Source organism: Coregonus clupeaformis, unplaced genomic scaffold, assembly GCF_020615455.1.
Source record: "Coregonus clupeaformis isolate EN_2021a unplaced genomic scaffold, ASM2061545v1 scaf0781, whole genome shotgun sequence".
Classification (NCBI taxonomy): domain Eukaryota; kingdom Metazoa; phylum Chordata; class Actinopteri; order Salmoniformes; family Salmonidae; genus Coregonus; species Coregonus clupeaformis.
The window spans coordinates 146,055-170,000 of record NW_025534236.1 but is presented as its reverse complement, the minus strand read 5'-3'; the positions used below and the strand labels follow the sequence as shown (position 1 = coordinate 170,000).

The 23,946-nt window shown below is 45.9% G+C and overlaps 1 protein-coding gene across 1 annotated transcript in view; it reads right to left on the bottom strand.

Annotated features, from left to right (window-relative positions):
* LOC123485648 (PC3-like endoprotease variant B) overlaps positions 1-23,946 on the bottom strand; it is a 98,753-nt gene that overhangs the window by 5,874 nt on the left and 68,933 nt on the right. The window contains exons 7-10 of the mRNA XM_045216716.1: positions 4,995-5,032; positions 2,223-2,283; positions 816-988; positions 372-587 (exon numbers count right to left, since the gene is read on the bottom strand). Coding sequence (XP_045072651.1) covers positions 372-587; positions 816-988; positions 2,223-2,283; positions 4,995-5,032 — 488 coding nt within the window. The remainder of the gene's footprint in view (positions 1-371; positions 588-815; positions 989-2,222; positions 2,284-4,994; positions 5,033-23,946) is intronic.

Below are 23,946 nucleotides of genomic sequence, written 5' to 3'. Positions count from 1 at the left end.
TCTCTTCCTTCTCTCCTCTCTCTTTCTCTGCCGATTCAGACGCTTCACCTCCAATTAACACTTGCGACTGTGTGTGTGTGTGTGCGTCTGTGCATCCACACATATTCGCCAGCCACATCCTGCCCAGCAGCCTCCCAGGTCAACCGTGAGGCCGCTATAAATATCACAGCAGTTAACAGGCTGCTAACAGGAGCTAAAGAGCAGGGCTGCACTCACTCACACACAGTATCAAATAGATATCACACACACACAGGCAGACACACACAGGCAGACACACACACACACACACAGCATCAAATAGATATACACGCAGGCATGCACGCACGCGCGCGCACACACACACACACACACACACACACAGAGAGACTTACTAGGGGTAGTGTGTTTCCCAAATTGGCTCCAGTTAGAGTGACAGCCATGACGGTAGGGCAGGGCTCACCGAAAAAGGCGGGCTTGCCTGTGTGAGTGACAGCCCCGATGGCGATGCTGTAGACACTGTTGACATAGCCGTCTGCTCCACAGTGGTCGTTCACCAACCCACCATTACCAGACGCCCACACAAAGATACTGCCTTTTCCACCTCGCCCCTGTATTAAGGTGAAAGGTGAAGGGGAGTTGGTGGAAGGATAAAATATCATAGAATGGAATAGAATAGAATTACATTGAATAGAGAAAAGCGAGCGTGCATGCGTGCATGCCTTTGTGTGTGTGTGGACGTGCATGTGTACATGCATGTACAGTATGGATGTGTGTGTGTGTGTTTACTTGCGTGCCTGCATGTACTTTGCCTGTGTGTGTTTGTGTGTTAACCTTGCCTTCTGCGTGCCCAGCCTCAGTGCTTTCTGTGTGAGTGTCCCCGGCCCAGCCATCTCCTGTCCGTCGTCCCGCGGGCCCCAGCAGCACACGTACACATTAATGAAGTCGTCGTTGAAGGTCAGAGATGTGGCCTCCATGGAGTGCGTCACCGTGCCGTCCAGCAGACGGATACCTGGCCGGGTCAAAGGTCAGTCAGAGGTCACGGGGCAGAGGGAAGAGGTAGGGGGTGACAGTTCATTCCAAGGATTATTTTTTACTGCCCATTTGTTATGATGCCGATCTAGCCCTGTGAATTGGTTTGAACAGCTGTTGACTTTTAGCGTTATAGCATGACACTAGAATCAAAACAGTGATTTTCAGAGGATATTCTTATTCAAATGTCCCAATATATTTTCTTGTTGATGCATACTTATGCTCTGGACTGTACAGCTGTATTAAATTAGTCATCCTCACTAAAAAACGAATTACAACAACTCAAACCCAAAATGAGATGTTAAATTAGGTCTGTATGGCTCAATAACAGCGCGTCCCTGTCACATCCAAACACACACACTAATTAGATAGATTTCTCTCGTCACCACTTGTGTAAACTCTAATTCACAAATACAGCTGAACATCAACACCTAAACTGGCTGCGATAGACTTATTGATTACTGGGCTTTATGGAAGAAATGCACTGCAAATGCATTGTTCTGTTGTGGATACGCCCATGGTCCCTTGGTCATCATTATCAAGCATCAGCACTATGATTCACTTTATCTAGGTCTGCCTCCCAAAAAACACCCTATTCCATATTTACTGTGCACTACTTATGACCACTGCCCCTCAAAAGTAGTACGCTATATAGGAAATAGGTTGCCATTTGGGACTCGTGCATTATCTCTCCAGCTGATGTCATAACCAATCACTGGCATTGCATTACCCTGTTGTCATTGCCTTTTATTGAGCCGTTCCATTAAATTTGATGTGTGATTGTCCTCGTAGTGTGTTATCACTGCACTGCTACATTTCATGTAATTTCCCTGGTAATATAAACACTGCTCTTCTCTTCTTCAAGAACGTACTGTTACTGTATTGTTCATTGTTACCTCGCCTAGCGTCTCCTATTCAGTCTGATTGAATCATATCTTTCATGTTGTTATTAAGGCATGGCTTATATTATACATTTCATTTGCTATAATATTATTTTACATTTTCAAAATGGTATACTATAATAGACAATATCATGTCTCATAGACAATGTGCATGTGTCATAGTACAGTGCAATCATATCATATGTACATATTAAAGTAGCACAACTAGTACAATCATTCAGTAAGATGTATATTTGAATCATACAATCACTTCCACCGGTATTTTATTTTGATAGATTACATTGGCATGGACAATGGCAGTGTTGTACTCACCACCGATCCTGGCGTTGAAGGCGATGCCCACGCCACTTCCCCTGCACACCTGGCGCCATGACTGGGAGAGACGAGAACATGATGTCATACACATACACACACAAACACATAAACACGCACACTCTCACACACACACACACACAAAACGACTGTGTCTCTACACAAATGTTGACAAATAACAACCCATTCCAAAAACGAGGAAACAAAACTACAAAAGGAAAGACGACTGCAAATAGTGGGAGATGACAGAGGACACATGGAAGAATGACAGGGGGTGAAAGAGTGAGATGAATGTAGAGATGAAGAAGTGTTACCCGTTCTCCTGGTCTCTGAGTGGCATGGGATCATGGGACAGGCCGTGTGAGCCACGCAGATCAAAACTTGCAAAGGCCTCCTGAGAGACACACCATAGTGTAATGTCATGGAACAACATGGAGAGCATGTCGCCTGATTCCACATCTGTTTTTGCTGTATAGCTCTTACGGTTGTTAGGAGTTGGCTATACAGCACAAAACAGATCTGGGATCAGGAATAGGGAGGAAGTATATTGACGTGTCATGATGATCTCCTATGTATTGTCATGTGCTCTCATACCATACGAGGACAAGCTGTTCAGTGTGAGGAGATGACCGGCTACCCAGCAGATGAGTGATGTGTGTCTATCGAGTCAAATATGATCAAGGAGGTGCACTCAAGGAGCTAACATGTACTGCAACAACAAGACAGGAGTCAGAGCACAACCCCATGTAGCCCTGCTTCAATCTCACTCAGGCTATACATGAGTGCCAAGCAACATGTTGGCCTGTTGGCTCTTGGATTATAAATGATAGAATGGTGTGGGGTGAAGTTGCCCCTAGATGCTGATCTTGGGCCAGTTTAACATTTACCCCACTAATGGTTAAGGTTGGGATTCGAGGAGGGGAAGCTGATCCCTAGATCTGTACTTAGGTTGAAACTTCACCCGAAACAGTTAGCATCGCTTCGCTATAGCTTCATCAATTTGACATGGGTGTTTATCTCAAATCAAACTTTATTGTGCCGAATACAACAGGTGTAGACCTTACCGTGAAATGCTTACTTACAAGCCCTTAACCAACAATGCAATTCAAGAAAGAGTTAAGAAAATATTTACCAAATAAACTAAAGTAAAAAAAAAACATAAAGTAACACAATAAAATAACAATAACAAGGCTATATACAGGGGGCACCGGCACTGAGTCAATGTGCGGGGGTACAGGTTAGTCGAGGTAATTTGTACATGTAGGTAGGGGTAAAGCGACTATGCATAGATAATAGACAGCGGGTAGCAGCAGTGTAAAAACAAATGGGGGAAGGGGGTCAACATAAATAGTCCAGGTGGCCATTTGATTAATTGTTCAGCAGTCTTATGGCTTGGGGGTAGAAGCTGTTAAGGAGCCATTTAGACTTGACGCTCCGGTACCGCTTGCCGTGCGGCAGCAGAGAGAACAGTCTACGACTTGGGTGACTGGAGTCATAGACAATTTTTTGGGCTTTCTTCTGACACCGCCTAGTATATAGGTCCTGGATGGCAGGAAGAATCGGCCCCAGTGACGCACTGGGCCACATGCACCACCCTCTGCAGCGCCCCACGGTCAGATGCCGAGCAGTTGCCACACCAGGCGGTGATGCAACCGGTCAGGATGCTCTCGATGGTGCAGCTGTATAACTTTTTGAGGATCTGGGGACCTATGCCAAATCTTTTCAGTCTCCTGAGGGGGAAAAGGTGTTGTCGGGCCCTCTTAATGACTGTCTTGGTGTGTTTGGACCATGATAGTTTGTTGGTGATGTGGACACCAAGGAACTTGAAACTCTCGACCCACTCCACTACAGCCCCGTCGATGATAATGGGGGCCTGTTCAGCCTGCCCTTTCCTGTAGTCCACGATCATCTCCTTTGTCTTGCTCACATTGAGGGAGAGGTTGTTGTCCTGGCACCACACTGCCAGGTCTCTGACCTCCTCCCTACAGTCTGTCTCATCGTTGTCGGTGATCAGGCCTAACACTGTTGTGTCATCAGCAAACTTAATGGTGGTGTTGGAGTTGTGTTTGGCCATGCAGTCGTGGGTGAACAGGGAGTACATGAGGGGACTAAGCACGCACCCCTGAGGGGCCCCAGCGTTGAGGATCAGCGTGGCAGATGTGTTGTTGCCTACCCTTACCACCTGGGGGTGGCCCGTCAGGAAGTCCAGGATCCAGTTGCAGAGGGAGGTGTTCAGTCCCAGGGTCCTTAGCTTAGTGATGAGCTTTGTGGGCACTATGGTGTTGAACGCTGAGCTGTAGTCAATGAACAGCACTCCCGCATAGGTGTTCCTTCTGTCCAGGTGGGAAAGGGCAGTGCGCGATTGAGATTACGTCATCTGTGGATCTGTTGGGGCAATATGCGAACTGGAGTGGGCCCAGAGTATCCGGGATGATGCTGTTGATGTGACCAGCCTTTCAAAGCACTTCATGGCTACTGACGTGAGTGCTACGGGGCGGTAATCATTTAGGCAGTTTACCTTTGCTTGCTTGGGCACAGGGACCATGGTGGTCTGCTTGAAAGGTACCACAGACTCGGTCAGGGAGAGGTTGACACCTGCCAGTTGGTTCCCGCATGCTTTGAGTACACGTCCTGGTAATCTGTCTGGCCCTGCGGCTATCTATCTACTGTATAGCATTATGTATCTACAGTAAATTAATTAATTGTGTAATGGCCCATTAGGACAGATGAAATACATGGTCACCTCAAAATAAATCGATAAGGTTTACTCACAAAGTTTCTCTTCAGATCCATGTTTGTATGATCCACACCTAAAGGGGAGGCAGGAAAATAAATATCAGTGTTTGTACATAAAAGCTACAAATGAGGGATACAGGAACTAAAAGGATGCATGATTTAACACGCGATGAGTCTGGATGTTCCTCTATTCTCCCTTCTTTGAACCTCTTTCTACATGGACTGAAGGGATTTAAAAAACTGTAAGCGGTTGGGCTGGGAGAGGGAAGAAAAGACAAGGGCGAGAGGAAAAAGAGAAGGAGAATGCCTCAGGACAGAGAGGATGGATAGCACCTTGCCCTCTTTCTCATTTTATCCCTTCTACCTGCCTGCATCCCTCCTTCCACCCTATTCTCCCTTTCAACTTCATCTCTGAACCAGCCCCTAAGGGTTCTCTGTCTCTCTCTCTCTCTGTGTTTCTGTGTCTCTCTCTCTGTGTGTCTCTGTGTGTCTCTCTCTGTGTGTCTCTGTGTGTCTCTCTCTGTGTGTCTCTGTGTCTCTCTCTCTCTCTGCTTTCTCACCCCGTCTCTCCCTCCACCCTCCATCTCCCCACCCTCTCTCTCCTCCTGTGGACTCTTTCGCTCGCTCTTTCTAGCTACACTTTCTCCATCTGTCTCTCCATCCCTCCTCCCTCTCATCCCCATCTCTCTTCCCCTCTCTCTCTCTTCTCTCCTCCTGTTGCAGGGCCCCTGTGGACTCTCTCACAGACAGGCGAATGGAGGCCCCAGGAGGGCCCTGCCACACAAACACACACACACACGCTCACACATACAGGACCCGCCAGCCCTTTGTCCCACGCAGGCAGTGCCGCCAGGTTGCCATGACAACCCGCCGTTGGCCGAGGCGGCCTGATTGTGTTCATCTGTGGCGGGTTAGAGCCCGGGTGAGTACAAGCACACCACGCCTGGCCCGCTCTGCACAACCTCCATCTCTCTATTCTCTCTCACTCTCATTCCCCATTCTGCTTCTTATCTCTCTCCCTCTCTCTCTTTCTTTATTTTTACTATTTTCTACATTGTAGAATAATAGTGAAGACATCAAACCTATGAATTAACACATATGGAATCATGTAGCAACCAAAAAAAGTGTTAAACAAATCAAAATATATTTTATATTTGAGATTCTTCAAAGTAGCCACCCTTTGCCTTGATGACAGCTTCACATACTCTTGGCATTCACTCAACCAGCTTCATGAGGAATGCTTTTCCAACAGTCTTGAAGGAGTTCCCACATACGCTGAGCACTTGTTGGCTGCTTTTCCTTCACTCTGCGGTCCAACTCATCCCAAACCATCTCATTTGGGTTGAGGTCGGGTGATTGTGGAGGCCAGGTCATCTGATGCAGCACTCCATCACTCTCCTTGGTCAAATAGCCCTTACACAGCCTGGAAGTGTGTTTTGGGTCATTGTCCTGTTGAAAAACAAATGATAGTCCCACTAAGCGCAAACCAGATGGGATGGTGTATCGCTGCAGAATGCTGTGGTAGCCATGCTAGTTAAGTGTGCCTTGAATTCTAAATAAATCACAGACAGTGTCACCAGCAAAGCACCCCCACACCATCACACCTCCTCTTCCATGCTTCACGGTGGGAACCACACATGCGGAGATCATCCGTTCACCTACTCTGCGTTCAAACTTTTGACTGGTACTGTATATTAACAGTGAACTCAAAACCTATAAACACATCTACCTAGTAGAGAGAATCCATTCTTGTGAGCATCACCTGTATAAAATCTGGGTCACTTCTCTGAGGTGTAGTGAATTACCACCAGGCTGCAGGTGGTAAAGGTGCTCGCCTTATTAACAAAGTTCAGTGAGCAGTGTTTCTGTGTGTGGGTGTGGGTATTTGTGTCTGTGTGTGTGTGTGTGCGTGCATGAGTGTGCATGCGTGAATGCACGTGTGTGAGCTGTGATTCTGTGTGCGTGTGTGTGTGAGTACGGACGTGAGTGAGCAGCATTTCTCCGTGTGCATGTGTGTTCATGCATCCAAGTGTGTCACACTACTCACGTCACCGCTAAGAGGTGACACACACCGCTCACTGCTGCAGGGATGTCATCAGGCATTAGCTTCAAGCCACCGAGGGAGGGGACACGGAGTGGCACAGAGGACAAACCCACAGCCTTGTCCCCCTGACTGAGGAGGCTCCCGTGGGCGGCTGGTGACAACAGTAACGATGATGGGATGTGGTGTGGTGGTAATCATCCTGATAATAGCCATGTTTAACAGAGCCTAATGAAGATCTCAGCAGCCACAGTGGAAATTAGCCGTCCAACATTGGCTGTAATGGACTGATGTGGATTGTGTGTGTCTGTGTGTTTAGGATGTTGGGTTTGTGGGGGGATTGTGGGGAGGGTCGGCTGTGTGTGTGTGTGTACGTGCGTGTGTGTGTGTGTGTGCAGTATCTAATGCTCCCTGTCATGAAGAGATATTGTAACATCAGTTCGAGACAAGGTTGGTCAAAGTACAAATGCACCATGCTTGTCTTGTGCACACACCACACACTCAAACACCCACATATTTGCGTGAATATTGAAGTACATAAAGGTATACCGAGTCAGAGAGCAGACAGTCATGTCTCAGCTAGATGGAACACTGTAGGTGGTGGAGCAAATGTAAAACATGCGATGAATACAAATTCCTTGAACCTGAGTGACCCAGTCTGAAGCGTGTGCATGTGTGTGCGTGCGTACATGCAGATGTGGGTATGCGTGCCTGCCTATGTGTGGGTGCATACTTGCATGTGTGTTTGTGTAGGGGGTGTGTGTGTGTGTGTGCAGCGGCAATACTCTGTCTCTTTGTGCCCTGTATTCATTGTGGACCTCAGGGTCAAACACACACAAATCACACATATATATGTGGCAGAGGCCATTTTGTGGCAACAGTGAGCCGTGAGCAGCAGTGGCAATGAATACACATCAATTCAGAGGCGACCAAACACACCTGGGTCTCACTTCCTGCTCTCACATTTGCCTGATTTTCTAAAGGATTCAAAGTAAATAGGGCTAGCTAACCTCTTCCTTTCTTCTAAACATAACATGGCCATATTGCATTGGCGGATTGTGGTGTTTGTTGTATGTGTATTATGTGGAGGATGTAGATATCTGTAAACCGACGACTATGCCACTGAGGAGATAAATGAAATTGTATTGAATTGAAAATGATCTGTGTCCAATACCCCTAGCTATTCATGTCTGAGTCTATCTACCCACTTACCTGTATTTAACCAGGTAGGTTACTGGGTATCTTTTACAATACAGACCTGGCAACAGAAGTGTCAACTTCATCTGTGTCTAGTTCACACAGTTTATAATTCTCAGTGTCTAAAACTGGCTGTGTCTCACGTTCTCATATAATCCCACACTAATCCTGCTCTCTCCACACGTCTCTGAGAGAGTGTGTGTGTGTGTGTGTGTTAACGCAAGTGCGTGTGTGTGCAGGCGAGGTGTGACGTTGTGGCGCGGTGAAGCTGGTGTTATCGTGGCGGCGGCGGTGGCGAGGGTGAGACTTCCTGCCCCCACACCTCCCTCTAATTAATCAGCGACGTCGTTAAGAGCGCCCGGGTGGACATGGAGACCTGCCCATAATTAGGGAGCTTTGTTCAGCGCTGGCTGTGAGGGGCTGTGGAGGGGCTGCAAAGAGGCGGGAGAGCAGCGTGTGGCACATAGTGTGTGTGTGTGTGTGTGTGTGTGTATATGTGCGTGTGTGTGTGTGTAGGAAGGTAGGGAGGGAGAGAGGAAGAGCGTGGTGTGTGTGCGTGTGCGAGTGAGTTGTAAAGTGGGACATTAGTATTCAGGCGGCTCAGAGCGCCCCTACCGTCTCCCTGCCTGCCTTCCCACAGACCCTCTCTCTCCCTGGACACTGGAGGAGGCTGAGTAGGGTGGGCTGAAGTGGTGGTGGGGAGGAATTGGCAGTAGCTGGTTACAGTACCAGAGTCCTAAGGTGGAGGATAGGTGGGGGGAGAATCCGCCTCCACGTCTCACTCAAAACCTTTACTCACATCCACCCTAATATCAACTCTCCATTCTCCACAGCTTTATGTTTTCAACTAAGTGTCTGTCTTGGCAGCATCACTTGTCCTTCAAAAAGCCATATTTCAATGGCTTATAGTCATATAATGAAATAACTTGCATAGCTGCATGACTGACCCCTGAAGTCGAACTCATCTGTGTGTTTTTTTTAAATCTTAGCCCATCAGAGAGAGAGAGAGAGAGAGAGAGAGAGAGAGAGAGAGAGAGAGAGAGAGAGAGAGAGAGAGAGAGAGAGAGAGAGAGAGAGAGAGAGAGAGAGAGAGAGAGAGAGAGAGAGAGAGAGAGAGAGAGAGAGAGAGAGAGAGAGAGAGAGAGAGAGAGAGAGAGAGAGAGAGTGAGAGAGTGAGAGAGGTTACAGTGGGTTACAGGTCTGTATTGCACACCAATCTCAGCCAATTCAGCACACTGACATCATGTTCATCTGTGGATGGATATAGGTGGATCATGTGCAGAAAATGTGCTAATAAACTCCCACTCTGTCTCTCCTCCATGACTGTATTTCTCTCTATTTTTCTCCCTTCCTATCTCTTTCTATCCCTTCCTCACATTTTCTCCCCGCTCCCTCTCATCCCTGGTTCTCTCTCTCTCCTCCCCGTATCCTTCCCTCTCTCTCTCTCTCCTCCCCGTATCCTTCCCTCTCTCTCTCTCTCCTCCCTCTCCCTGTCTTTCTGCTCTGTTCTCTTGGTGTCTGATCACAGTAGATGAGTGATTATGTTATTAAGGCTAATGCCATGTTCTGGGACATTACAGTAATAACAACAACAGTGGTAAGATGCACCAAAGCACACACTGCATCACACATATCAAACCACCTGTCTCTTACAAAACACCCCATTACTAAAGCAACACTGTGACATCCTCACCCAAACCACTGACCACTGACCACCAGAGCAATTAAAGAACACCCCACTGGGCACAGACATCAGTTCAAATTCTACTTTTGATTGATATTTGATTAAGTTGTCTGATGTGGATTCAATGTGAAATCAACACAACTTGTAGCCATGTCATTGGATTTTGGTTACAAGTTTACTGGAAAATACGTAACTCACAAAATGTGAGTATGTTGATTACTTTTTGCAAATCGAATAATTTTTCCAATTTGATACAACATTGTCACATGGACATCTGTTTATAGCTTGTGCTGAAATTACATGAATACAATGACATGAAAACAATAATTAATTGATTCTGCCAGTTTGTACCCAGAAGGATACCACTTCAAAACTCAGCACCTCTACAATCAACTGATCCACTCACAATCCCATTACACTCCGATCAACACACCAAGTATTTCCACCCAGCAGCAATATAAACAGCTGTCAGTATACTGTATCTCCCCACTGTATAGCCTACAGATCATCCCTGACTTCCATACTAAACACTGCAGCTCGCCGCTACTCAGGTCGCCGCTGCCTCAACTGCCACTGGTTCACTCTCATTCGGCTAATTGTATTCATGGCGAACCGTGTTGACAAATTCATTTTGAAATCCATTAGTCTCGTGACGTTGTTTAAATGATGCGCCCATTACTGTCCATTGCTTTAACACCCCTGATTCACATTCTAATACCCTTCTGATGAATCTGTTTATCTGTGACACATTCCACGTGCCGTTAAGAGGGGAAATTAGGGAATTATTAACTATGTGGTGTTCTGTCTCGTGTGTGTGTGTGTGTGTGTGTGTGTGTGTGTGTGTGTGTGTGTGTGTGTGTGTGTGTGTGTGTGTGTGAGTGAGTGAGTGAGTGAGTGAGTGAGTGAGTGAGTGAGTGAGTGAGTGAGTGAGTGAGTGAGTGAGTGAGAGAGAGAGAGGTAGTGGGAGGGTGAATACAGAGGAGGCAGACTAAGTGACTATAGAGCAGGTAGCAGGTAGGAGAAAACAAATCATAACGAAGGGAGAGAGGGTTGAATTAGTGAGAGCAGAGGAGGAGAGAAGGACCGAGAGTGAGGAGGGAGGGAAGAGGAGCAGATGAAGTGGCCTAAAATAAACCTCTTCTCCAAACTGCTCCTTCTTCTCATTACCTCCTACTCATCCTCCCCTTCCATCTTCTCCTCATCCTTCCTCTTCTCTTTCTCATCCTCTCCTTCCTCCTCCCCCTCCTCTGTCCCCTTCCACTGCCTCCACTTCCTCCTCTCCATACTCCAAGTACAGTACACTGCCTGCTGGTGTGTATGGGGGTTGTGTGGTGTGTCAGAGTGTAGCCACGTAGCCATGATTAGCTGCTTGTTTACGTTTCCCATCACAACTACAGGACTTCAAGGGCACCAGCACTGGACACCCTGCTCCCAGAGAACAGCTAATGGACACGTCCTGGTGTGCGACGCTGGTGCGCGTGTTTGTGTGAGCGTGTAGGGGGGTGCAATCATGCCTCGCTGTGGCGCGGGCTCTTAATTAAGAGAGGGAGGGGGGCGGAGCAGCTGGCAGGAGGTGTGGGGGTCAGGGAACATCTGCAGGAGGCCAGTGCACCACACACACGTACCGCGCACACACACACACACAAACACATACACAGCCACAACTCACACCCAAGGGAACACACACATACACCGCACAACCACCGCTACCATACCAGGGCCCTGTCACCATGGCAACACAGGACCAGCCATGTCACCCGTCACAGAGAGGGGTGACAGAGAGAGCGAGAAGGAGCGAGAGAGAGAGAGAGCGAGAGAGAGAGAGAAAGGGGGAGATAGTGAGAGAGAGAGACAGAGAGAGAGAGAGAGAGAGAGAGAGAGAGAGAGAGAGAGAGAGAGAGGACAAGGGGAGGGGGGGGGCACTAAATGCTCTTCATATCACTAAACTTCAGTCTGCTTCTTTCAGAACAAAAGACAGAGAGAGAGAGTGCAGAGGTATTAAAAGAAGGATGCTGAATTGCTGAGACATGGAGTACTTGATCTAAGGAGGTTATGGGTTCAAAGACCTTCAGATAAATACAGTACAGATCCCTCTGAAGTCAGGGTCTCACGTTTAAATAAGTCAAGTGCTACTGGCGCTTCATCCACACCAATTGATTTCCAATGATACAATCCAAAATCAATAGACATGGGCTATAGAAAACACACACCGGCTGAACAAGGACATGGATAACATGTATCTAGCTGTTTTTTCTATGCATCGTCAAGACGGAACGGCAGCTTCAGGTAAGGTTAAGGGGGAGGTGTGTGTCTCTTTATTAACAACCGCTGGTGCGCAATCTCTAATGTTAAGGAGGTCTCTAGGTTTTGCTCGTCTGAGTTAGATACCTCATGATAAGCTGCAGACCATACTATTTACCAAGAGTGGTCATCTGTATTTTTTTGCAGCTGTCTATTTACCACCACAAACCTGGCACTAAGACCGCACTCAACGAGCTGTATAGGGCCATAAGCAAACAAGAAAATGCACATCCAGAGGCTGCGCTCCTAGTGGCCGGTGATTTTAATGCAGGGAAACTGAAATCTGTCTTACCAAATTTTTACCAGCATGTCACCTGTGCAACTAGAGGAGACAAAACTCTACATCACCTTTACTCCACACACAGAGACGCATACAACGCTCTCCCTCGCCCTCCATTTGGCAAATCGGACCATAACTCTATACTCTTGATTCCTGCTTACAAGCAAAAACTCAAACAGGAAGTACCAGTGACGCGCTCAATGCAGAAGTGGTTTGATAAGCTACTTTTATTTTTTTTATTTTACCTTTATTTAACTAGGCAAGTCAGTTAAGAACAAATTCTTATTTACAATGACGGCCTACAGGACTGTTTCTCTAGCACAGACTGGAATATGTACTGGGATTCATCCGATAACAGAGGAGTTTACCATCACCGGCTTCATTAATAAATGCATCGACGACGTCGTCCCCACACGTACACATCCCAACCAGAAGCCATGTATTACAGGCAACATCTGCACTGAGCTAAAGGCTGGAGCTGCCGCTTTCAAGGAACGGGACACTAATCCGGACTAATCTCCCTGACCCAGTCTGTAATACCTACATGTTTCAAGCAGACCCCCATAGTCCCTGTGCCCAAGAATGCCAAGGTAACCTGTCTAAACGACTATTGCCCCATAGCACTCACATCTGTAGCCATGAAATTCTTTGAAAGACTGGTCATGGCTTATGTTTTGTTTTTTGTTTTGTTGCTTTAAAGAAAAACGTTTTTTGTTTTGCTGCCTCTAGGGCTCCCCATGGGCCTTGGCCCAGGGGCTTCAGCCCCGGTAAGCCCCTGTATTAATCCGGCCCTGCCTCTATACCAAGCAGTGTCAGCGGAAGGCCCTAAGAATTGTGAAAGACTCCAGCCACCCAAGTCATAGAATGTTCTCTCTGCTACCGCATGACAAGCAGTACTGATGCAGTAATCTGGAACCAACAGCAACCTGAACAGCTTCTACCCCCAAGCCATAACACTGCTAAATAGTTAGTCCGGGTACCTATTTGGTTAACTATTTAACTATCTTTATTAACCCTTTATGCACTAACTCTTTTTACTCATCATATATGCTGCTGCTACTGTTTATTATCTATGCTGTTGCCTAGTCACTATATCCCTACCTATATGTACATATCTCCCTCAATTACCTCGTACTTCTGCACATTGACTCAGTACTGGTACTCCGTGTATGTAGTCAAGTTATCCTTACTTATTGTGTATTTATTTCTCATGTTATTATTATTATTATTTCTATATTATTTATATTTTTTTCTCTCTGCATTGTTGGGAAGAGGCCCATAAGTAAACATTTCACTGTTAGTCTACACCTGTTGTTTACAAAGTATGTGACAAATACAATTGCATTTGATTTTGATTTGACAAACACACACACACACACACTCACACACACACACACTCACACACACACACACTGAAGGTTAGGTGAACTTATAGGGTCTCAAGCAACATCATCATGTGTGCATACGAATGCGTATCTATGTACACAGATATGCTGTAGGACATGAGATTTAAATTCATTAATCAATATCAGGGCTACATATGAAATGCAGAGTATTGATGCCCATCTCCAGCCTAGAGTACGCAGGATGAACTCTGACCCCATAAAAACATAATATCCTTCCATAAAAACAAATGTGTCCCACAATGCACTCGGGTAGCAACTCTGGACCTGGCACAAATAGCACTATACTGATAGCTAGCCAAATACCAGCTAGTCAAATACATGGCCTAAAATGACTGTTGGGTGTGGTGGCTAAGAGTGAGAATGTGTGTGTTTGTAATGTTCCAAGATGTTCAAACTTTTGGTATATAATAATATTTGATATTTCTCCCAAATTCTTCTGTTCTCTGTGCATTTACAAACAGTCCTAAACATCTCAGCATGGTATTCTTTAGGGAGCTACCATAATGTGTATGGTACTTTGTGTGTATGTGGTTTCCCTGTATCCCTCATTATAATCACTGTATAATCTCGATAGAAAATAATTGAATGTTTTTTTCACCTTTAATTGTTGCTCTATTTATCCAAGACCCTTATTAGCGATATACAGAGTCAGTCAGTTTGAGAAACACAAATAAGAAGCAGATGATTATTAATTTAGGGCCCTTACTACTGATAATAATAAGTGCGTGTGTGTGTAATAAACATGCTCTGGTTCCAACCAGATGCAGCATTAATGATTGACTCAGATCAACCCCAGCAATGGGATCAAATACTCTGTCTGTTAAATAATGTAGCGGGCGGGGGCCTGTGACAGTCCCGCCCAGACCAGAGAGAAAGAGAGAGCGAGAGAGAGAGAGAGAGAGAGAGAGAGAGAGAGAGAGAGAGAGAGAGAGAGAGAGAGAGAGAGAGAGAGAGAGAGAGAGAGAGAGAGAGAGAGAGAGAGAGAGAGAGAGAGAGAGAGAGACAGACAGACAGACAGACAGACAGACAGACAGACAGACACAGACAGAGATGGAAACCTTGTGTATTGACACTGTGGCAAGTACTGTATGTTAGCAACCAACACATTTCACTCATGGGGCACAAGGGGCTCTGTGTATGTGTGTGTGTGTACGTACGTACGTGTGTGTGTGTGTGTACGTGCATGCATGCATCCTTGTGTGTGTGTGACTACCAATGTGTGTCTGTCATCAATAATGCAGTGCCCTGGTTATACCCTCATCAAAGACCATGTTCCTAGACTTTCTAGTGTTCCACATAATTAACACACAGCTAAGGAAGAAACAGTAAACATGCTAATTTAGAAGTTATTCCAGCAGAAAGGAGGTATCATAAACTCAGAGCTCCTACAGCAATGTACTTGTCAACATGATGTATGAAGATCTTCAAACAAATAAAAAACCCATTCCAATTCCAGTCCCATACAATGGAGAACTAAGGTCCAGAGAGAGCTTTTGGTCACAGTATTCTTTCCCCAATTTAGAGGGAAAGTACGTTTAATGAACACCTTGACACACTTAAAAAGCACTTAACAATAAAAAGGTTACTGAAAAGGATAATTAATTTACGTGGATTTGCTGATCATATTGAAACATGAGTTAAATATAGGCCTACTCAAAAATGAAGGAGGCAAGAATCTATTTTCAGATTCGGTACTATGCAACTTTGTCGACAGGGGTTGTGTAAGGCACACACACACACACACACACACACACACACACAGACAGACACAGACACACAGATGCACGCACGCACACACACACTCACACACGCACACACACACACACACAGTGGAGAGTCTTTCCTGCCAGGCGGGAGTGATGGCGGTATCAACGTCTCCTTTTTTTGTTCTGGAGGAGCTGCTAATGAACAGCGTGAATGGGAAGAAAGGATCCAGCTCAATCCACTAATTGCCTTAAAAGCACTTCATACAATTTCCACTGTCAACAGAGATAGTGTTCCTGGTTCCTGTGTGTGTGTGTGTGTGTGTGTGTGTGTGTGTGTGTGTGTGTGTGTGTGTGTGTGTGTGTGTGTGTGAGAGAGAGAGAGAGATATATCTGAGAAAGGATAGCTGCTGAGACACGACTGAGCATGAAAAAGGATCACTGTGGTGATACTGACACTCACTCAAACACATACAGACACACATAAACATACTGCACAGGCATGTGCACAGATAGGAGTCTACCTGTGCCGAGCACATGCCCCTTTGCCCTCACACTCACCAAGTGCCCTTTGGGGTGGTGGTATAATTTTAGTCAGGGGCGCAACTTTCACTGGGGACAAGGACATGTCCCACCCAGTTTTATCATTGGAATGTGATACAAACGAGGCAACGGTGTGCTTTCGGACCATGCGGACGCCTCCGAGCGGTCGGGTAGACTGTTTGGAGTGTTTATCTGACAAAAAAACAATAATAATAAAAATAAATTATGTCCCCCCCCCACTTCTGAAACCAAAGTTGCGCCCCTGATTTTGGTATACAGTTTTTGTCGTTGTTGTTCTAAACCCACTGCCCGCAAGTCGACGTGACGTCGTCAAGTTCGCCACCCCTTACCCCCACCCTGTCCGTTGGTTGCGCCTGTTGGTCTGCCCTGTACGGAGTTCGCTCGGGCCCGGGTTGAGCCTGTTTCCCAGTCTGCCCTGTACGGAGATTGCGCAAGCCCGGTATCCAAACATGCATGGCTTGAGATGCAGTCACCGGTCGAGTGTGCGTAGCTATCTACCTAGTTTAAATAGCAACAGTACTGCCACAGTAGCATAACATTTGATTAACACTTGATAACACTTGATTTACATCATCATTAATGTTCGGTCTGGTTGGCTGATACGTGCAGCAGAGAGAGACAGAAAGACATGAGGAGTGGATTCATCTGACTCAACTCCCTTCTTCAGTCGGGAGTTGCTTGTGTGTCAGGGCAGCAGCAACACAGGTAGTCTAGACTCTAGCTAACCACCATATACTCAAATATCCACACAAGCCACTAGCCAGCAAGCCATATATCAAGAGTTAGAATATTATGAATATTATGTTATGAAGTTATTTAAGAATTTAAGAGCATTAAAAGATAAATCACAAACAGTGAAAATAAATCTAGCTAGCTAACTAGCACATTTACACAATCATCAACATCAGTGATCAGCTAATAGCCAACCCTCTTTTCCCGATGTCAATCATGTCTTTAACTAGCTTGCTTACAATTTGTGATGAGTGTTTTGTTGCAGAAATAAATAGGCCTATGGTATATTATGAATTTCAAGATATAAATGATGTAAGGGTGCACCCTTTTTTCAATTTTGAGCTCCTGTCCTCTGAAAGGTCTGTGCACGGCCCTGATACTGCACACACACACACACACACACACACACACACACACACACACACCACTAGTACAGCAGGCACAGCTCTCATTAAAATAAAAAGCCTGCTGAGCGCTTTAAACACCATTAGGAAATACCATAAATACACAGAGTACTTCTCAGTGCACTTGAGCACTGCTCCCGGACCCATTGTTCAGCATAGAGCTGAATGACTGTGGTCTACTCACTTAAAACCCTGACACTACACACTTACACTATACACACACACATGGCCAGTCAGTTGGACGCCTGTTTGTCTGCCTGACTCCAGATATATGTTAACAAATGGAAAGGGTTCATACACTGGAGTGTTATACACTGTGTTACCATACTGAGACAATACAGAATGCTGCATTCATCAGAAAGGTGGCATACACGCCTATAAACTGTATGTAAACTTAATCTACAAAGATGCTGACGTGGGATTTCAATGAAGGATGAGGAGGAAGGGACCGAGGGGGAACCCAATCCTTGTGATCAGGAGGCCAAACCCCCCCTCCCCTCATTGCTGTCACACATGATCGCCCCCGGAGATATCCGACACATGTCCCACATCAGCAGGCGTGTTGTGCATACCTAATGACCATGTGTGATTTAAGAGGCCCAGGCCCTGTCATTACAGCAGGGTCACTGTCAGGGGCTAGGGGGTGTCAAGGGGCCAGGACAGGGCCAAGGGGGAGCTGGGGGTCCCAGGACAATCCATCACTGTTGATAGACTGATACCCGGGGGCTGGGGAGGGAGGATATGGAGGATGTGTGTGTGTGCGTGTAGATGGTATGTGTGTGTGTGCGCATGCATGCGTGTGTGTGTGTGTCTGGTGCCCACCATGACAGCAGATATTGCCGTTGGTTTGACCCAGGAGCAGCCCCCTATCACTCCTTGCTCTATTGACAGACTTTAAGACCCCAGAGACAGACTGTCAACCCCTGGCCCTGTTCCTGACACCGAACCTGTCCTATTTACACTCCTATATTCACACACACACACACACACACACAAAAGGAGCCAATAACTGGAGTCATTATTGAGCTGGCCAGGTCCAAGTTCTGACAAGATCCACAATTAACCCATTCAGCCCCCAGCGGTGTGAGGATGCTCTTTAGGAACAGCTAACGAGGCTAAATGTGGAAGCAGTGGCTGCAGTAATGAGGCTAGCCAGCCTGGCTGTGTTACTGTGTGGACAGGTCAGCTCAGCTCACAGAGGTGTGTGTGTGTGCGTCCGTGCAAGCGTGCGTGAATACATTTGTGCCTGTGCGTGTGTGCATACATGTTTGTCAATTCTTCTTTTAGGCCCCTGTTGTGCTATTGTAACACAACATCATCCCAGTCTACGATTCACATTCCTGTTGGCGGAATGAAAAAAATGGGAAACTGCAGAAAGTGAGTGATGGATAAACACAGCAACCATATGGTCAGAATGAACCTGTATTTCCCCCCCTCTTTTTCCATCAGAGCCGTTATCGGACGTAAGTGTTCGCGAGTGTGGAGGCGAACGGCAAGAAAATAATTACCCTCTGCCTCCGCCAGCTGGTTTGTTCATAAACACGCAATTATGATTTCACGGCAGTCCATTATACACAAGCGACTCGGGGCAGAAAGCAGTGCCACGGCACGATCATTGAAAACATCTTAAACACTTTCGGCTCGGCTAATACCTTCGCGGGGAATGCAATTTTCTGATTTGCTTGGCAGCTCCTCAATAAGAAATCAATTATGCCTTAAGAATACCGGCAAGAGTCTGCATCGTGGGTCGTATAGAGTCAATGGCGTCGTTGTAGGGTTTGGCCTGTGTCGTGTGTCACCGCAATTGATTGAGGCCATTGACACTAATAAAAAAGACAACAGACACGAGTGAGGTCATGAGATACAATCAGAAAACACTAGATTTTCTTTTAATTCAGTTGTAAATACACTGTAACACGGATGCACAGATATATAGTATACATTTTATCAGGGTATGATCGAAGGTCCTCCGGCTATTGACCAAACCAATAAACTATCACAGGGCATTGTTGTGTACGCTCGCACGCAGGCAGGCACCATACCACACGCACACACACACATTGGCTAAAGCCTCTGTACTCTGCAATCACTCTCACATTTCTATGTCCTCATTCTATCTCTCTCACTCTCTCGCTCCCTCTAGCTCTCACACTCCCTCTATCCCAGCAAAGAAACAGGCATATAAAATGGGGATGTTTCTCCACTAAAATGGGGATGTTTCTTCCTCTGGTGCCCCCTGACCCCAAACCCCAGTGACTTTGGGAGTGAGAGCATTCTGTCTCAGCGTGAGGGAGCATTGTTACCAGTCTGCCAGATGTGATGTAGCAGAAGTCCCCGGCAGCCACACACTGCACACACACACACACACACACACACACACACACAGACATCACAATGCACGGCTGGGAGTGCCTCAACTGGAGCCCCCTTCAGTGCATTGTGGGAGCTCGCTCTCAGCAGGCGCCATGTCAGAAGCCTGTAGGGGAACGTGTAGCTTGGTGAAAATCCACTTTGACGGAGGATGATAGATAATTAGTGTAGGCGAAATTTGACCATAATATACAGTACCAGTCAAAAGTTTAAACACACCTACTCATTCAAGGGTTTATCTTTATTTTTACTCAAAACTATGAAATAACACATATGGAATCATGTAGTAACCAAACAAGTGTTAAACAAATCAAAATATATTTTATATTTGAGATTCTTCAAATAGCCACCCTTTGCCTTGATGACAGATTTGCACACTCTTGGCATTCTCTCAACAAGCTTCATGAGCTGGGCTCCCGAGTGGCGCAGTGGTCTAAGGCACTGCATCTCAGTGCTTGAGGCGTCACTACAGACCCCCTGGTTCGATTCCAGGCTGTATCACAACCGGCCGTGATTGGGAGGCCCATAGGGCGGCGCACAATTGGCCCAGCGTCGTCTGAGTTTGGCCGGTGTAGGCTGTCATTGTAAATAAGAATTTGTTCTTAACTGACTTGCCTAGTTAAATAAAGGTAAAAAAATAAAATGAGGTAGTCACCTGGAATACATTTCAATTAACAGGTGTGCCTTGTTAATTTGTGGAATTTCTTTCCTTCTTAATGCGTTTGAGCCAATCAAGTGCTGAGCATATGTGGGAACTCCTTCAAGACTGTTGGAAAAGCATTCCAGGTGAAGCTGGTTGAGAGAATGCCAAGAGTGTGCAAAACTAAAATATATTTGGATTTGTTTATACATGTTACTACATGACTCCATATGTGTGATTTCATCGTTTTGATGCCTTCACTATTATTCTGCAATGTAGAAAATAGTCAAAATAAAGACAAACGCTTGAATGAGTAGGTGTGTCCAAACGTTTGACTGGTACTGTATCTTTAATGTGACTCCATTATCATGTGAATGCTATAGGTCCATAAGCGTATCCAAGGTAGCGAGCCTTGCATCACCACTCAGAATACTATACTGTAAGTTACATGTGTCCAAGGTAACCGTTATGCAATTATTAAGAGGCTGAGGGACAAGGAGCTGGTACATACCAGAAGTTTTCAATGCCAAAAGACAAATATTTTAAAACACTAAACGTATAAAATACACACTATAGTGTACACCAGAAGATTGCTTTACAATGACTCCATTAACAAAGTTTCAACCAGGCTTTTATTCTTCCAAGAGCTCCAAATCCCAGTATCTCCTATTGTCTAAATAACATCACATTGCATGGCCCAAAAAAACTTTATAAAACTTCACACGCGTTCTCTAATCTAATCACTACACCTCAAAACTGTATGATAGAAGCGCACCCGTGTCGCTCCTTTTAGAACTGACCACCGTCCGACAAACAGAATAGCACAGTTTCCTTGTAACAATAAATCCATAGCACTTACAGTACAAAAAAACACATCAAAATTCATGGTTCTTTACGAACTCTTGAAACAATCCAAACATGACAATTTCATTTACACAGTAACATTCATTTTGTCGATTTCACGTTTTGATCTGTCTTCACACCTCCAACGGTGTACGTGCTCCCAGGGTTCTGTGGGAACGTCCCACCCCAGAGAAAGCCACAGATAAGATGTGTTTGACCCCTGTGATAGCCCACAGATGGTCGGCCATCCAAACAATGTCAAAAATCGTGATTGAGTTATCACGCTGGGCCTCAGCGCCAACAAGTTGCTAGATGCATCTTCATCACTGGCCTTCATCATCATTCACATTTGTTCACGCTCTCAATTTTTTTTACTACAAATGCTCTCTGTTCGAGCAGTTGCTCCTGGGATATGTGGCTTTGAGATAGCAATGCATTGTGGGGTAGGAAGAAGGAAGAAATTGTGTATTGTGGGAGTTGTTCCTCAGCAAGGGTCTTCACTGTGTTGATCCTATAGAGGATGGAGAGCACTGACGCGCACGCACATAATATATATAAATATATACCATTTAGCAGATGCTTTTATCCAAAGCGACTTACAGTCATGCATGCTTACATTTTATGTATGGGTGGCCCTGGAAATCGAACACTGGCGGTGCAAGCGCCACGCGCTACCAATTGAGCCATATAGCCATACAGGACGAACGTGCGCGCACGCACGCCAAATCATTTGAAAGAGTGTGGAGTAACCGCTGGATGCTACCCCAACAAAAATACTACAGAAATATGAAAGACTCCGTTTCAGTATATGCAGCAAAAGAACTTTTCCAAACCAAAATGCACTTTCTGTTTCAACACATGCACAGTTAACACATTTCCCAGCTTATCCGCATGGAGGATAAAACCCCACATCCTGGACTATGGATCTCCACGCTCCTCTCTGAAAACTGGAAGTATGGCGTGTGTGAGATGTGGCCCACAGCCAATCCACCTCCCCTTCCCCCTTCTCCCAGCGATCAATACACTCCTTCAACCTGGCCACACATCAAAGCCCCACTTCCATCCCCCTCTCCACTCCCCGCGCTGGAGGTTTGGCGGATCCACAGGTAACCTTTTCTCTTTCATTCCACGTCGTCTCTCGCAGCACTTCTCTCCCTCGGCTGCTTTCTCGGAGCCGGTAGAAGCATAAAAGAGCGCCTGGGCCCGTGCCAGGCCCCCCTGTTAGGCACCCTACACCAGCCCCCCCTGCCAGCACAACCCCCATCCACCCCCCTCCCACCCCCTGCCAGGCCCCATCCTCGCCGCCCCACGCTGGCTACACATACTGTAAACAACAAGCTGTCAAAAGGGCTCAAGTGTGTGTGCCACCTAGCGTGACCTATGGAGCAACGATCTGACTGTACCGCAGGGAAAGCAGGACTCTGACTGTGCTCTATGGGAGAACATGGGTCTGACTGTGCTCTGCTCTATGGGAAAACATGTACATAACTGTGCTCTAACGGGAAACACATACATAACTTTGCCCAATGAGGAAACATGTAGTTGTGCTCTATGGGGATGCATACGTTTGACTGTGCTCCATGGAAAGCATGTAGCTGTGCTCTAAGAGGAAACATGTATGGTAACTGTGCTGTATGGGGAAACATTTAGCTGTGCTCTATGGGGAAACTTGTATTTGTGCTCTATGGGGAAACTTGTATTTGTGCTCTATGGGGAAACTTGTATTTGTGCTCTATGGGGAAACATGTAGCTTTGCGCTATAGGGAAACATGTAACTAATCTATCTGGAAACATGTAACTGCAATCTATGAGGAAACGTGTAACTGTAATCTATGAAAATCGGGTCTGACTGTCCTCTATTGGAAAACACATTCCAGACTTTGCTCAACATAGAGAAACATCAGTAGAATATGCAATGGAATGATTGAGTAGTGAGTGACATCCTATCGAGCACTTTGCAACCTGAAAAACAGAATAAAAAAGGCTGTGACTAAAACTCAGGTTGAGTCTTAAATGGCACCTTATTACCTATATAGTGCACTACTTTTGAGCAGGCCCTATGGGCGCTTGTAAAAAAAAGTACACTATATCGGGACTAGGGTGCCATTTGGGTAGCAGCCTCAGATTCCTCAGACAGAGATAGAGAGACAGAGACACTTACTCCTGATGGCAGCCCCACTACAATGTGACCCAGTGTGTCACGTTGACATTGACTGAGAGTTAGTCTGTAAAAATTGTGACAGACAACTACATCTTGGATATGTTTATGCTGTGGATATTCAACAAATTTGCTCTGAAATAAAATATAAGACTACCTTTAAGGTATCTAGACTGTATATACTGTTTAAGGACGTGGGTGTGAATGGGTACATGTCTAAACCTAGTCCTGAAAACCAATTATCTAGTCTCTTGTGACTAGAATGTTAATTGTCCCAAGATTTGGTTCTGGGTTCCAAGATTATGGACGGTGTAACATGAAAGCAGATCATCAATATCAAATGACTATTCTCCACTAAATTCTACTATGAGAGAAACTATGTGAGAATGCTGTTCCTTGACTACAGCTCAGTGTTCAACACCATAATCCCCTCCAAGCTCATCACCAAGCTTGGAACCCTAGGACTGAACACCTCCTTCTGCAACTGGATCCTGGACTTTCTGACAGGCTGCCCCAAGGTGGTAAAGGTAGGTAACAACACATCTACCACGCTGACCCTCAACACGGGGACCTCTCAGGGGTGTGCGCTTAGTCCCCTCCTGTACTCCCTGTTCACCCATGACTGTGTGGCCACGTACAACTCCAACATCATCATCATGTTTGCT